Raw genomic sequence first — 14,509 nt, forward strand, 5'->3', positions numbered from 1 at the left:
ATTATGGTGTGTAGCTACCCGTTCGTACGGCTGCCTGCGAGAATTGGCGTGGTGAAAAGATCTAAGAAAAAAGCAACGCTGGTCTGTATCGTTGAAGAATGTTCAATTGCCCGCCAAATTTGACCTCCATCGGTCGCCTCCCAGAAATTTTGCCAGCAGCCCGCCCCGCACTAACCCGATCGGGCAGCCAACTTGGGTACGTCATGAGATGGCAGTTGCATATGAAGTCTTTCAAATATTTTGCTAATCATGACCCAAAGCCTGCGAGTGATATGGGCATCGGTGAAAGTTCTTTCTGAAACATTTAAACATGGAGCTCGGCGTCCGTAAAATTCGTATCCCAACATAACGCCTTCTCGACGTCAGAGCTCATCGGTTACATACACCTCAAGGTCTCGATTGTACTTCATCGCAGGAGGAGGAAGTTGAATCCTTCAAATATTCATTTTCACTTAGAAAACTCCACGGTGCCTTCGTAGCCAATATAGATTGGGAGAAGTATAGCTCATGCATTGTCTCCCAGCCTGTCCTCAGTCTGGTGGCGCTACCCTCTCACCTGCCATTGTCTTATACCCTCATCCGGCGTACGTAGCAGGTCATAAACTCAGCATCGTCTTAATGCATTCCAAAATGCATCGAGGAGCATTTATTGTGACCCGATTGTTGAGACCAGGTGAAAGAATGATTCAAAACTCGGGTGCAGCAGAAACCTCGAAATAGCTCGCACCTCGAGCGGTGGGGCGTCCGAGCAGCACCCAACCAATAATGTAGCTCCATCCTCTCGGACTCTTCACGAACGACCGGCATGGACGATCACAGTGCTCTGGAGCGGAGGCTGACTTGGACCAGGCCCCGTTGTATCGCAGCCTGCCAACTTGCGTCACCACCAAGCTTCACCTTAGGCGATATTCTCAACTCACAGCACCGAAAGCAGGCAGCGGAGGAACTTGGATGAGTGTTGTCACTACACCATGCTCTTTTGCTAAAAACTTGCCGTCCTCAGTTATTCACTCTCCGGCTTCTCATACCTACCCCGACGACCTCACCCCATCCAACGACATTCCCGACTGACACGAGGCAATGGACTACAGCGCCTCAATCAACGAGTCCGAGGACCCGGCCGCCTCGCCTTGGGGCAATAGCCCCGGGTCATCGCCACATCATACACGCACCGGCTTCGCACCTGTTGCTGGCGAGAATGGCTCCTCGCCGTTCCCATATAGCCCGCAGCCTGGTGGCTTGGAAGCGTCCAGCGATGGTGAAGGCTTCCAGCGACCTGGCACCGCAACCACAGAATCGGGTACTGAAGGCGGTGATGTCGAGCAGTCTACGACTCTGGGATCTTCTGTGACCGAATCCGCGAGTGAATCGCACCCTGAGGTCTCCCAGGCTTCCCAGGCTTCCCAGCCAACAGGCCAACAACCAGCATCAGGGCTGAGACGCCAGGCCGAGCAAGCACAGCAACCTCCTCCCGCTCAACAAAGACCGCAGTTTAAGCTCCAGGCCAAGATAACAGGTTTGGAACGGACTGGCAAGAAGGACCCTGTGCTTCGTTTCGATGTTCATGTGGGTGCCATAACAAAAGTGTCTGGTTTACATTGAGCGCATTCCTCTAACCTGCAATAGACCAACCTCCCGTCGTTCCGAACCACGCAATACCGAGATGTCAGACGTCTGCATTCCGAATTCGTCAAGCTCGGAGAGCACCTCATCTCTGCCAACCCCGAAGCCCTCGTCCCTGCGGTTCCGCCTCCTGTAACTGCCGCTGGTGCTGGAACGGACGAAGACGAGAACCGCGTCAAGGCCATGATGCAGCGATGGTTTACTTATGTCTGCAGCAGTGAGACTCTCATGCGAGACGATGAGATGGTTTTATTTGTTGAGAGCGATTTTGGCTACAGCCCCTTGGTCAAGATGAAGCAACCAGCCACAGGAGTCCGAAGAAAGATCCTCAAGCAGTTTGCCCCTCCGCCTGATGATACCCCCGAGCTAGCAGATGCTCGTCCCACCGTGAAGCTTTTCTACCTCGGAACCATGGATGCCGGCCACAAGGTTGACAAAATGGTCAAAGCGAGAAGAGGTAGGTCCAATTCACACAAAACTCTGAATGCCTATCAACGACTGACAAACCCAGGACTTGGACTCGCTGAATCCGACTACGGCGTCAAGCTCAGCAACATGCACGTTCAAGAACCCCACCCGGGTCTCGCCAACGCCTACAAAAAGCTTGGCCGAGTGATCCAGACAATGGGCGACTACCACGCTGCCCAGGCCACCGCCCAAGCAGCCGCCATAGGCGACCCCTTCCAATACCACTCGCAAGACGCCTTCATCGTCAAAGAGTCCCTTACTAACCGACAAATCCTGATCCGAGAATTCCTTCAATCCCAAGAAGCGACGCGAAGCAAACTCAATGCCGCAGACCGTCTAAAAGCCAGCTCCAGCGTACGCCGTGAAAAGGTCGACGAAGCAATCACTGCCCTCGATGATGCCCGCCACTTCGAAGCCAACCTATACAGTAAAACCAACCGCGTGACACAAAACCTCATCCACGAACGAAGGAAGTGGTTCTTTAGGACGGCTACAGATCTCCGAAGCAGTATCCGCGACTATGTGCTCCGCGAAATTGATGCAGAGCGACGAACCCTTGCGCTTTTGGAGACGGTCCGGCCTGATATCCGCTCCATTGACGCATCGGGCGGTCTGAGCCGACTGGGTCGTGAATCACACCCTACTGTGCGACGATCAAGCATGGCGTCCAGCCAGGGACCCAAGGGTGATGCTTGGAGCGGCGTGCCCCGTCGGTCGGATGCTACGCGCAGCACGTCGAGTAGCTTTATGGGTAAGGTTACTGAGGAGAATGAGCGTGCGGAGGAGGACGCGAGAGAGGGGCAGAGGAGCTCTGGATTGGGGGGTCTGAATGAGGAGGATGATGACGATAGAATTGATGCGAGAAATGCGGCGAGTAGGCTGGCTACCAGTACTTTTTAAGTACCTACCTAGGTAGATTTGTAGCTGCCTTGTTTTCTTGTGGCATGTAGGTAGGGCAGTGTATCTTTACTATTAAAATTGAGAGCGAATTTCATCACCAGTCGCTGCATGTGTATCATGTCATTGTCATAACTATATACATGGATGTCTAGGATGGCAGGTAATCTCTATGCTGCGCCCATGCTCCAAACCAAATCATACCACCTACCATCATTCGCAAGCCTCGATGCCCATTTCATCATGCCCACTTCACAACACCATCAACTCAGATTAAAATATCCCCAGCACCAGGCATATTAAATCCCGGTGACGCCAAAAAATCCCCAGCAGCACCCCTCCTCCCCATCGCCTTTGTCATCTCGACAACGTAGAACTTCTTGCCTACGTCTCTTGCGCCGTGAACGCTTTGCATCACACTATTCAAAAGGCCAATGAGATTGGCATTGTTCGATTCCTGCAGCATCTCCCGATCAAAGGACTCTTGGTCCGATGGGATGACGAGACCCAGTCTATTTACAAGCGCTTGGATCTGTCGAAGGATAGGTAACGATGGGGTGGTGTGGTCTGTGTCCATGGTTTCGACGTCGGCTTTTTCGCCAGAGATGTATGACGGCGGGAGGCGTTCGAGATATGTTGTCAGGAGACGGATGCGCGAGTGCAGCATCTTGATGGCGTTTGCTTTAGTAGTCAGCGAGGCGACCATTTCTGCTTCTTCTCTGCTTAGGTATGAGACGCCGCTTTCATCTAGTGGCTCGTTGTCCTCGCCCTGAGCTTCAACTAGTCGTCTCTTGCCCTTGCCTTTAGACTCGATGGATCTGGTGGGTTTCTCGTCTCTGGCTGCCGGGGTGGGGGCTGAAGCAGCGGTAGCGTTGCCTCCTCCTTCGGCAACGTAGTTCATGCTAATCATTTCGGTTTCGTCTGTTTCCACAGAGTATGGGACCTCGCGGAATTTGAGCTTCAGAGTGGCCTCGCCGTCGTCCATCTTCTTGTCTTCGCCGTCTTGCTCGGTGGGTTTTTGATCGTCGACTTCGTAGTTGCTTTCGTAGATGGTGAGTGGGAGCTTGCCACCGACTGTGTGATTCAGGACTTCTTCTGGGTGGAAGCCTAGGACTACGGCTGATTCGTTCCATCCTTCGAGAATTTGGCTGTGGATTGGGAGGATGGTCGGTGTTGGGCCGGTACCCGGCAAGAGGGTATACCAGCCTACGAAATCTAATTGCCGTTCCTTGTGTACAGTAACCACTTCATCATGTTAGAGATCTTTGCTTTTGAGGAGCGATTCGGAAAGGAGGAGAAATTTGCGTACTCTGCTCTAGTCTAGCTCCAAACTTGGAGGCATCCAGCAAGTAGCCACCATCTACCTCTGGTGCCTCTCTCGTGTGGCATTCAAAAGCATGCTCGATTGTGATTTCACGGCCATTCTGCTGGCCAAGCAGGCCACCGATTACGGGACCTGTTTGTTGCCGTAGGGTGTGTCGTGTGATGTAGTCGGATATGGTGAGAAGCACGAGAGGGTGGAGGACTGCTTGGAGCTGGGAGCTGTTTTGGCTCGAGATGAGCGGGTTGGAGGGCTTTGCCGACATGGCGCAAGTCGGTGAGCACCGGAATCGAGGCCAGTCGGATGAGATAGATGGGGAACGTTGCCAAGGAGAGGTTGTTGAGCCGAAATGGTTGAGTTACGTTGCTGTTGTTGGTGTTGTTGCTGCTCCCGAATCGTTTGTTGTCAAAAGTGAAGCTCGACCCTGAGCATTGACATGGAACTGAATGCCCCGCGGCGGACCCACAGTGATGAGTTCATGTGGGGTTGTGTCAGGCTGCCAATTACTCGCCTTCAATCTTCACCAATGTGATAATTTGAGCTTCAACCTACCCTGTACTTTGGCAGCATTTTTAAGTACATCACCAACGTAGCCATGTCCACACACTTACGCAGTTCTACATCCAAAATTGGGCCCCATTTTCTTTGGAAGAGTTTATTGTCAAGTTGAAGTGCGGGTAGATCATATTTCGGCCTGGGTGTGGGTCATCTTATCGGACGCAACTTTCCGCTCGTTTCAACCACATACAGAAACGGAAGCGCAGACCAATTTACACCTCGTGCGAACGGGAAACATTCCAATTTTGGCCCAAATATGCAAGTTTCATCTCAGTGAAAGTCTCAAGTTGCCACAGTCGGGTAAAGTCAACTTACGAGAAACGCTTGAGCCCTGAAGCTATTGCCCCGAGCTCCCATCATGCTGCCTTTCTCGGCATCTCGGGCACGTATACTAACTTGGGGCATCCCTCCGTCATTCACGCCGACCAGCCGTGCAGATCAGATGTAATTACGACCCTGGAAATCAGTTAGGCGACGGCCGAAACACCAAACCTTACCTCACAACACCCATCTGCATCCGGTCAAATCGCGGCGTACGGAAGGTAGCATTCACTGCAACGCGCCAGTGCCAACCAACGTGCGGGGAAAGGTGTCTCCAAGAACGAGCTCAAATCCTATTTGTGGTCCATAGGAGGAATTCACTCCTTCGCGAGCTTCTTATTGTTCCGTCATGCAGAGTCAACCTCCCTTGCAGCATTGATACCTCTACCCAGGTGTTGTATTGCAGCTTCACGTGTCTCAGCTTCCCCAGTTGGTAGGCAGGGACCCTGAATATGGCCGGCATTGGCACTCTTTTAATATAAGCCGAATTGAATCGGGGTGGTGTCTCGTGTAAGCGCGCCTCTCGGCATTCGATGGTCGTACGAGGCACAACAAGTTGGCCCTTCTGTGAAACCAAGTTGGAAGGTCATCATACTCGTGGCCTGTTATTCGTCACGTAGATTTGTTAACGTTGCTTCGTGTCTGAGTCTAAACTGGCATTGGGAGTAATTGTCCGTGTGGTCAGTTACAAAAGTAAAAGTATATAAGGCGTAGACTTCTTCTTTCTATTTCTCATCCTCCTCACACTGCCACTAGAAGAAACATCCACTAAGAATCTATAAAGACTCATACTCTTAACTCAAAGCCCCCCTCAAATAACCAAAATGAAGTTCGCCGTTGTCCTCTCCCTCGTTGCCGCCGCTTCTGCTGCCTCCCTTACCCGAAGACTTGACGCCTGTCCTACCGCCGGCGGCTCTCCCTGTGGTATTGTCACCGCACTCGGCAGCAGTGTCACCTATCCCAACTGCAAGTGCAATCCTACTTGCGAGGGTGATGTCACCTTCGTTGGTATTAAGGCTCATGTTGTAAGTAACTCCCATGCTCACTGTATTGGTACTATGAATTTTACGCTGACTCTTCTTTAGCAAATTGGCGTAAGTTCCGCAAATCCATGACTCGACCTAACAGAACTTTTACTAACGTACTCTTGACTTGCAACGGATAGACCTGCGTAAGTGCCAGCCCTGCATATGAAGTTGCCAGTTGCTAATGCTTTCACTAGGCATAAAGGGAGGCTGGATGTGAATATGTTGGAGGACACCGTTGGAGAGAGAAGTAGTATGATGGCATAGTAAATAGCAACCACAGACGGTTTCGTCAAAATGCTACGAAGTCCTCGTTGATCTTTACCGCCACAGCAACGTGAATTCCTGCTTGACACGATTGTTAAAACTTCTTGACATGCACCACGTTTTTAGATGGATGTAAAGTATTGACTGACTCGTGCCTATTACTAACTACATATGCTACATACTATTGTTCCCGAACTTGAATTAAGGTTTAACAGTAGACATATCACGGGATGACCAAAATTCACTGCAACTATGCTTAGATTTCCTTCACTATAGCTACGAAGTTTCAGGAAACTTTCAATACGGAAACCAGAAGCAAGATATAGTTCAAGACTATAATATTTACAAATGGAAGATGGAAAATATCTGAAGCTACGACTGTAGTTGCGTCTCTCTTATTAATTATAGCTAAAATAATTGGCGTATCTTCGAAATCAGCCACTGAAAGCCCCTAAGACCATCCTTTCGGACACTAGTAGAGACTTTCTCATCCCCTTGGCCTAGCTTCTGGGCCCAAGTTGTCTCTGTATAATCGTCCCGTCCACGATCACAGTTTGTGAAACCCTGATGTGTGTACTGCGTGCTAGCAAGTACGACATTCCACATCGCACCGCATTTCCACATCACCAACATAAGCCGCCACATGAGTCTTATCTTCTCCGAATGCTTCCGGGACAAGCAAGCCTCGAGAACATCAGCGCAGTACGTGACTTCGATGGGCAAACGAGAGTCCTTGCCATCTACAAAGTCAAGCACCGGGAGAACAAGACGCTTAATCACCCCTTGTACATCTTCAAAGCCCTGTTCTTCAATGCGGTCAATTTCAACTCTCTGGTTGTCCAGGATCAATTGACCAGTTTGATACGTGAGGCGGTTGTCGCTTGTAAACGTGGTAAATGTCGGTGCGGAACAGAGCTTTTCAGGACACACAGCATACTCTGGTGATGGCGCAACCCTACTCATGAGGGCTACGGTTCTATGTCGCAAGTTGTCTAGTTGCCACCAATGGGTAAACAATATTGCAAGTGCTCCGGTGTTGAAGGGGTCATTTTCTGCATACCACTCGACCGCCGCAATTACACCTACGTGTACAGACCAGAGGGCTTCAAAAGACAAGTCACCTCTTGTCAAGGACGGAATAATGTTGCTTATTTCGCCGCAAGAAACATCTGGACCGATGTCAATCAAGTCGTGGACTGCACAACCAGTTCCAACCATGGCCAAACTCGCCTCATCACCAGGGCAGTCGTACCAGACATGACAGAAGACGGCGTCAGCGAGCCTATAGCGTGATAGAGCTGCCAAATCATCCCAAATAGCTACACAAGGTTGTGACTGAAGACCCTGTCTTGAGTCCTCAAGTGCTGCTTTTGCTTTAAGGGCTGTGAAGTTACACCCTACCACGGTAACGATGTCCAGCAAATGATCATTCAGTTCAACGTTGCCGGTATCATGCCCTCGTACAACGGCAAAAGTGTTGCTGATCTTCTCAGCGAGGTGTGTATTAAACGTGCCAGTCGAGTAGTCGAACATGAATGAGGAGTCCATGAGAGCCCAAAGGCCAGCTATACTGCCACCGTACACGCCTCTGTCGTAGCCCAACGCCATGGCAAATAAACTTGTATTGCGCATGCCTCCTTTGAGTTTCTCTCGGTCACACAGTGAATTGTATGCATCTGTAGGACAAGTTGCGTAACCGCTAAGCTTGGGGGGAAGTGGTCCTCTAAGAAGCAGCTTTGGGAACTTAGCAGCCTTGATAGACGTTCTCAGTCCACCAAGATGGGTATCGAGTCCAGAAGCCATGGTAGAGTCTCTCATCCCGAGAAGTTTGGCAGCGGTTTGGTAGAGCTCCACGCTGCACATCACATTGCTGAGAACCCTGGCATTGCGAAGCAGTCCTATGGAGAACATTTGGTACGCCAGCTCGTCTTGTGGGCATCCCAAGACAGGAATGTGGCCCTGATATCTGAACATAGCTTCGGTGCCACTGGATTCATTGGTGAAGGGTTCCAAACTCTGCTCTGCCCAGGCCTCAGACTTCTCTGCTTCGGGCAAACATTGGATGTCTGCTTGGGCTAAGGTCCAGGCCGTGGAGACTGCAGTATGTGAAATTGTGCCTTCCAATTTGCGGACTTTTTTGGAAACCCATCTTTCAGTGATGACGAAACCTTGCGTAGTTGGCGCATCAAGAAGCTTTGACAGGTTGGTAGTCGAAACTCTGGTGACTCCAACCCTCCTTCGTTGGTCCTGTCTTGGAAACCACTGGCTGGGAAGCTCAATCGCATCCCAGGCTGGTGAACGACTACATCCACCACAGTATTGTGTCCCTGGGAAGAGCACTTGAGGCACGAAAGGCTTCGTCGACGTTCCATCCACTTTTTTCTGTAAACTTTGGGACCATGTTTGAGCAACAGTTTCTGCCGCCGTTGTTGCTTGGGACACAAGATGTTGAAGTGATGCAATGCAACTTCCTTCTGGAGATTTGCATGAGCCAGCACAATCGAGTTTTCTGATAATGGAGGGCTTTGATAGAGCGGGTGGCGCACTTTGGACTGCTCTCGCAAATGTTTGCGAGTCATCAGAGTCTATGTCGTCCAGGAAAACGGCCTGTTTTCGGTCCAAGTTGGAGACGCTGCCCCCTGTTGCTAGTGCTGGCAGATGCCAATCTTTGCTCTCATATGTAGGATCCATACTGGGCAGCTAGGAACACATGGGAAGAAGTATCTTCTCAGCTAAAACATCAAGGATGAAGGCAACACTGCTTGCAAACGGGTTCAGCGGTTCAGAGAAACGACGTGGAATAACTCAAAAAAAGCACTTTGAAGAGCATTTTTATACGGAGAGTAAATGTCGAACTGTGTGGAAAGTTGTGAATCTTGACAGAAATCTTCTACCTTAATGTTCCCGAGTAAAAGTATGGCCTCGGGAAACGTAAGTGACTACCAGTGACGACGCTCGTCCGGTTAGGATGAATCGATGGTTTTACTTTTTCTTTGTATAATTGCTTTATTTTACATCGACAATTGCTGTTATTTCTCATCTGCCGATACAAGTAGTTTAGTCGTGGCAAATTGTTGCTACGCATGTTCCTGCCATTCCTAATGCGATCTGGAGATCTTCATCGTTGTCCGAATATGGAGAGACATTCATCCAAATGCGGAGTATTCAACATTCATCGCAAGACAGCTTTATCTACACCGAGATCAATCAGTTGATGCAATTTTCTTTTGCAAAGTAAAAAAATGATTGAGGCGTTGGTCAGCGGGCTCCTATTTGACGTATAATGTTGCACGGAAGAAACTCCGCTGATATGTCTAGCCTTTTGAGACAAATACGACCTATGCGCGTGGGTAGACTCATAAGGCAGAGGTATCGTAAGCCTATATCTGTTAGACAAATTTTGTTATTGTTCTATTTGACGGATATTTCATACGGGTATTACGTGAACCGACTGCTAATTGCTGGTGTCACAGGTAGACGCCTGTTCTTGCTGACGTGGTTGATACCACCACTAGCCTCTCGTAAGATTGATATAGAATATCACTCAAGATCAGGGAAATGCAGGCTACGTGGATGTTTGTGACAAGCATGCATGCGCAGGTGGACGTACAGCACGAACGTCACACGTGTTTAAAAAATCGCCTGATGTCTTCGGAGGGACAATGTATGTCTTGGATCATTTGTGCCCGATCTATCATACTCTTTGCCGTTCCATCTACAGCAGACTACTCATATGAGATGGAAAAAAAGGTCTGAAACAGTTAAAAAAGTAAAATTACGGCAGTGATGAGACAAGGACGACCCGAAAGTCGGTGAGAATTCTGAGGCATGCAGATTCCACGATTCGTCGGGTCTGGGGCAAAGTCTTTTGGGAGCTTGTACGTTGCGACTGGAGTCTGATGCTGTTCGTAATTTCGAGGCATCTACGGAGACAAAGAGCCGTAGTATCTTCATTTGGCATATATATTATGCTTTCCATGTTCTCCTAAGATCTTGGAAATACCATTCTCTACTATTGTCTATCAGCACAGTGCTACACACAAGCCGCCTCTCATCAATTATTCTTTTCTCATAGTTCACATCTTACCCCGACACCATGAAGGCTTCATTCATTCTGCTGTCAACACTTTCTGGTCTTGGAATGGCCAGTCCAGCCAAAACTGAAAACTTGCAACGGCGAGACTGTCCATTTGGTGTTGATGGTGCACTTAGCGCCGGTGTTCTCGCCGTCAACAATTTTCCTTGGGGCCCTTTTCGCCCCGAAAAACTTGAGGAAGCACTTCAAGCTGGCCAAAAGTGTTTTAGGGATGTTATCTGTTAATTGCAAAATCCAAATTCGCGGGCCAGTATTGGGCAAGGGGGTGAAAGGTTAGCTTCGGTCGTTGTATGGAGTTCTCTTTCCAGAGTTTAAGCTCGGCCGGCCGCTAGCGGGTTTCTGTCACTTGATCCGGTTGTTTATGTGACAATCTTTAAGTGTGCGTTTCTTTTGTTAGAAATACCAGTGATGGAATGTATAAGGTCAATACATGAAGCATGAGAAAATAAACCAATGAATCGGGTCGAGTCCGATGCTTCTGTCCTCTTGGATCTAGGCTACGTTGCTCTAACATATGCTGTCCACAGACGGCGAACATGAAACGGAACAGCAGTGAGGGAACAGTGTCATGAGGTGTCAGTTGACTTATGAGTGTCTTCCTTTTCTAACACTCATGATGGTCGGGGCTGCGGGTGTAGGACTGAGCCACTTCTGGGCAGGGCTCTACAGTAACTAATTCGTTTATTGCTATGTCTAAGCAATACGTCTCCTTCGTTTAGCGGAACTCAAGGTACACGAACATCTCACCTGCTTTCACGGCAGCAAAAGTCCCTCCAAATTCAGTATCCGTCCAGTAGCTTGAAGTGGCTATTCCTTCAAATCACACACCTCAGAGTCCTCATATAGTATCGCCTTCAAGATCGGGCCAAACCCTTCCGAACCATGGTGTACATGGCATCAAACTCATCACGTTGACCCCTAATGGACACTGCCAGTTCCAATTTCACAATCCACGTTGTCTTCATCATCGCCAACTTGGCAACTTTCATGTTACGCGGTGTCATAAACGCAATGACATAGCGGGACAACTCTTCCTTGATAGATTCTGCCAAGGTATAGTCCAGTATTCCTTCTTCCTCTGCTACAACGGCTGCCAATGTACTGTAGTAGAATAGCTCAGAGATGGGAAGTTCGAAGTTTTCGGCGGCCTTCTTCAGGGCCAGGTTGGTGATCAGCCGTCGGCTATTCATGTGCGTTGGCCCGTCAATGTCTTTGCCCTGGCTGAGATAACGCAATCCCCGGTAAAGTCTTCGTCGTAAATTACTGACCTGCTGCAACGGCGGAGCAAGTTCGCGGCACGTACATTTGCAGATGAACCCGAGTCTTTCGTGGCGCTCAGTCTTTGTCAAGCTGTGCAAGCTGGGGTCGTAACAGAATATACTCTCTTCTCCGGGGGCAATATCCTTGCATGCATAACGGGAAATGGTCGTGTCTTCGCCAGGGCACTGGATGGCATTGGGCACACAGGAATGGTTAAATCGTGGCTGAAGAAGGTACAGTCCCAAGGTGAGGTTACCCATGGTCCCTGTACCAAAGCTGTTCTTCATGAAGGCCTCTTGTGGTGCCATGAACGGCTTGCCGGTGTTGTCTCGGAGAAGGGAGAGTTGAGCCATATCGGCATCTGTGATGCTGTCTATCGCTTTTTGGAGTTCCTGCGGCAGTAGCCTGCCATAATACGTTGAAGCTGCGCAAATTGGCTTCTCCGCGAGAATCAGCTCACCGATCTTGATTTCCCTTGTTGCAAACGCCCCCCAACCTTTCCCAGGAGAAGGTTTAAGCTGGAAGGGTGCGTTGGGCAGGATGTGGAGGCCGAGATACGCTGTAAGTGTTAGTTGTGGGAGTTGTCTGATGTGAATATCGTAAGTGAAGACGATATTCTGAGTTCATGCTGGCGGTAAGAGTAGGAAAACATCAGCACTCAGAGTTGAGAGGTTGATGATGCGGGTTCAAATCTGCTGGAGACGAAAACTCGAGTCAAGTCTTGGCGTGAACAAGAAAGAAGAGAGTTGACACTGGCTTCTGAGCGAGTTGAAGAGTTTTTGCTTGGGATAAATTAGTTCTATCCGTTTGCTTTTGTGAAATCAAGCTCGGGCACGTGTCACGTCAACTGAGCTCAAGGTGAACAGAAAGTGAGTTTGAGGCTGGCATTTCCGTTTGTTGCAGGGTTGTTCCACGTGTCTAGCCCATGTTGCTTGAGGACGAAGATTTAGTAGCTGTGAAAGTTTGCAAGTTACTTCATGTGTTATTTCATTGGGTGGGCAGTTCTGAATTTTGCAATTTGCCAGGCATCTCTGCTAACGGTGTGGTTAGACGTAGTCCCTCAGCTCTTAGAGCGGCTTGTTATTGTTATAACTTCGGACATCATCATGTTCCAACCAACAGGCGTGCTCCATCAATCAACTATCCGGGCTCTCGTACCCGTTGCAACCTCGAAACGAAACGATACGCCGTACCCTTTCGCAATAGCCTTGCAGGCCTCGTGTACCAGTCACGGTGAAGAATTCTCTGTGTTTAATGGCCCTCATGGCTGATAATCACAAAATGTCAGAACCAACACACCCTTTAAACAGTTGAATCGATAGTTTCATAAGCCTCGTACAAAGCTGAGGTGGCGATTGCGACGACTTGCATGTTTGGCGTCCAAAAAAGGAAGCTGGATGTAAGCATGATGAGGCAGCTCCCTGTCAGATTTCATAAAAAGCTGTTGAGTCGAACCTCAACTTGATTTCATTAGTATAGTTTCTTCAGAGATCGTATTGACCATCAAGTAATTCGAATATTTTGACGACATTTGTCCAATTGGTTTGCAATACGTTAAGGCGTTATCACAAACTCCCGCCGCCATGAGCAACGAAACTCCAGATTCACCTCCATCATATGACGATGCAACCTCTATGCCTGGCCGTCGACCACCACATCCCCGACCAACACCTGAACTTGTTCACACGATTGACATCAAAGTTCCTCGTGCATCTCCCTCATCGCCGCTACCAATCCCCTTCCCTGCCGACGAAGAATCTTGGACGTCAGCACGCGATGTCAAACACGACGATTGGGCGCGATTCGTATCCAATCTTGCCGACGCGCGGGCGACAAAAGCCGAGAAGAAAGACGCTGATGAAGGCGAGCCGTCGGATGAGCAGGTCCAGCGTATGCGCGAGGCCCTTGGCTTGTGGAACTACAACTTTTTCGAGCCTCGAGGCTGCAGGATACAAGCTGCTGGGTTTGAGGAAATGAGACAGACGGAGGAGACGGAACAAAAATCCATGTTTATCTTTGGAAAGGAGGGCATTGGGTTTAGGACGTCCAGCGGAGGAATTATTGGCATTGCGTTCCCCCATGGAAATGCTGGTTGAGCTTGGTATTACCCATCGCAGGCAGTGAGGTTTTGCGATTAAGCAAAGGATAATACACTGAGTGGCTCACGCCATTTGCATCATTTCTGTAGATTCCATACTCTGAACGGGATGACCGTAAGACTGTAGCCACAGCTCCAAGTGAAACGAGACGCAGCGGGAATAAAACACAAAATGTGGACTGAGACAAAGCCATGGCCGGCTAAATCCGGCGGCAGAAATGCTTTGGAATCATCGTTACGGCCCATAAAACAAGCATGCATTGTGATTCCACATGCACCATCGTGGCGCAACGGCTGCGGGTTACAATTCCTCATGATTGTGGGTATACTTGTTCATCAACGGCAGTGTCGAAATAGAACTTGCTTCTTACAAAGGTGAAATGACGAAATGATCAATAATCGACAAACGAAATTTTTCGTCTCTTCTTTGATACTACTGAATATTATATGATGGATTCTGTACTTAAAAGCATCGTGATCCCTTGGTCTGGATAGTCTATCAACATCAACTTGGTCACAACTTCTATTACAAGTCGCATATTATCAGATTGCACGCAAAACCGATAAAAAACATT

General features: G+C 49.2%; 7 protein-coding genes across 7 annotated transcripts; 4 read left to right on the top strand and 3 right to left on the bottom strand.

Annotated features, from left to right (window-relative positions):
• Window positions 1–507: 507 nt before the first annotated feature.
• VFPPC_16844 (hypothetical protein) lies at window positions 508–720 on the top strand (the record flags this gene model as incomplete). Its single annotated transcript, XM_018294597.1, has 1 exon — window positions 508–720. The coding sequence occupies one exon, from the start codon at window positions 508–510 to the stop codon at window positions 718–720; it is 213 nt and encodes a 70-aa protein (XP_018137637.1).
• A 360-nt stretch (window positions 721–1,080) lies between these two features.
• On the top strand, window positions 1,081–2,991 carry VFPPC_03857 (vacuolar protein sorting-associated protein vps17; the record flags this gene model as incomplete). Its single annotated transcript, XM_018283309.1, has 3 exons — window positions 1,081–1,566; window positions 1,627–2,080; window positions 2,135–2,991. 3 exons carry the CDS (start codon window positions 1,081–1,083, stop codon window positions 2,989–2,991), a joined length of 1,797 nt encoding a protein of 598 aa, XP_018137638.1.
• A 265-nt stretch (window positions 2,992–3,256) lies between these two features.
• On the bottom strand, window positions 3,257–4,574 carry VFPPC_13540 (COP9 signalosome subunit 6 (CsnF); the record flags this gene model as incomplete). Its single annotated transcript, XM_018291315.1, has 2 exons — window positions 3,257–4,233; window positions 4,298–4,574. The coding sequence occupies 2 exons, from the start codon at window positions 4,572–4,574 to the stop codon at window positions 3,257–3,259; spliced, it is 1,254 nt and encodes a 417-aa protein (XP_018137639.1).
• Window positions 4,575–6,012: 1,438 nt separating this feature from the next.
• Window positions 6,013–6,416, top strand: VFPPC_13541 (hypothetical protein; the record flags this gene model as incomplete). Its single annotated transcript, XM_018291316.1, has 4 exons — window positions 6,013–6,213; window positions 6,274–6,282; window positions 6,354–6,359; window positions 6,411–6,416. The coding sequence occupies 4 exons, from the start codon at window positions 6,013–6,015 to the stop codon at window positions 6,414–6,416; spliced, it is 222 nt and encodes a 73-aa protein (XP_018137640.1).
• Window positions 6,417–6,888: 472 nt separating this feature from the next.
• VFPPC_03858 (hypothetical protein) lies at window positions 6,889–9,171 on the bottom strand (the record flags this gene model as incomplete). Its single annotated transcript, XM_018283310.1, has 1 exon — window positions 6,889–9,171. One exon carries the CDS (start codon window positions 9,169–9,171, stop codon window positions 6,889–6,891), a length of 2,283 nt encoding a protein of 760 aa, XP_018137641.1.
• Window positions 9,172–11,430: 2,259 nt separating this feature from the next.
• VFPPC_03859 (SET domain-containing protein) lies at window positions 11,431–13,101 on the bottom strand (the record flags this gene model as incomplete). The annotated part of the gene is made up of 2 exons (XM_018283311.1): window positions 11,431–12,395; window positions 13,062–13,101. The coding sequence occupies 2 exons, from the start codon at window positions 13,099–13,101 to the stop codon at window positions 11,431–11,433; spliced, it is 1,005 nt and encodes a 334-aa protein (XP_018137642.1).
• A 318-nt stretch (window positions 13,102–13,419) lies between these two features.
• On the top strand, window positions 13,420–13,932 carry VFPPC_03860 (hypothetical protein; the record flags this gene model as incomplete). Its single annotated transcript, XM_018283312.1, has 1 exon — window positions 13,420–13,932. The coding sequence occupies one exon, from the start codon at window positions 13,420–13,422 to the stop codon at window positions 13,930–13,932; it is 513 nt and encodes a 170-aa protein (XP_018137643.1).
• Between the last annotated feature and the right edge of the window lie 577 nt (window positions 13,933–14,509).

Source organism: Pochonia chlamydosporia, chromosome 2 (assembly GCF_001653235.2).
Source record: "Pochonia chlamydosporia 170 chromosome 2, whole genome shotgun sequence".
In the NCBI taxonomy this organism is placed as follows: Eukaryota; Fungi; Ascomycota; class Sordariomycetes; order Hypocreales; family Clavicipitaceae; genus Pochonia; species Pochonia chlamydosporia.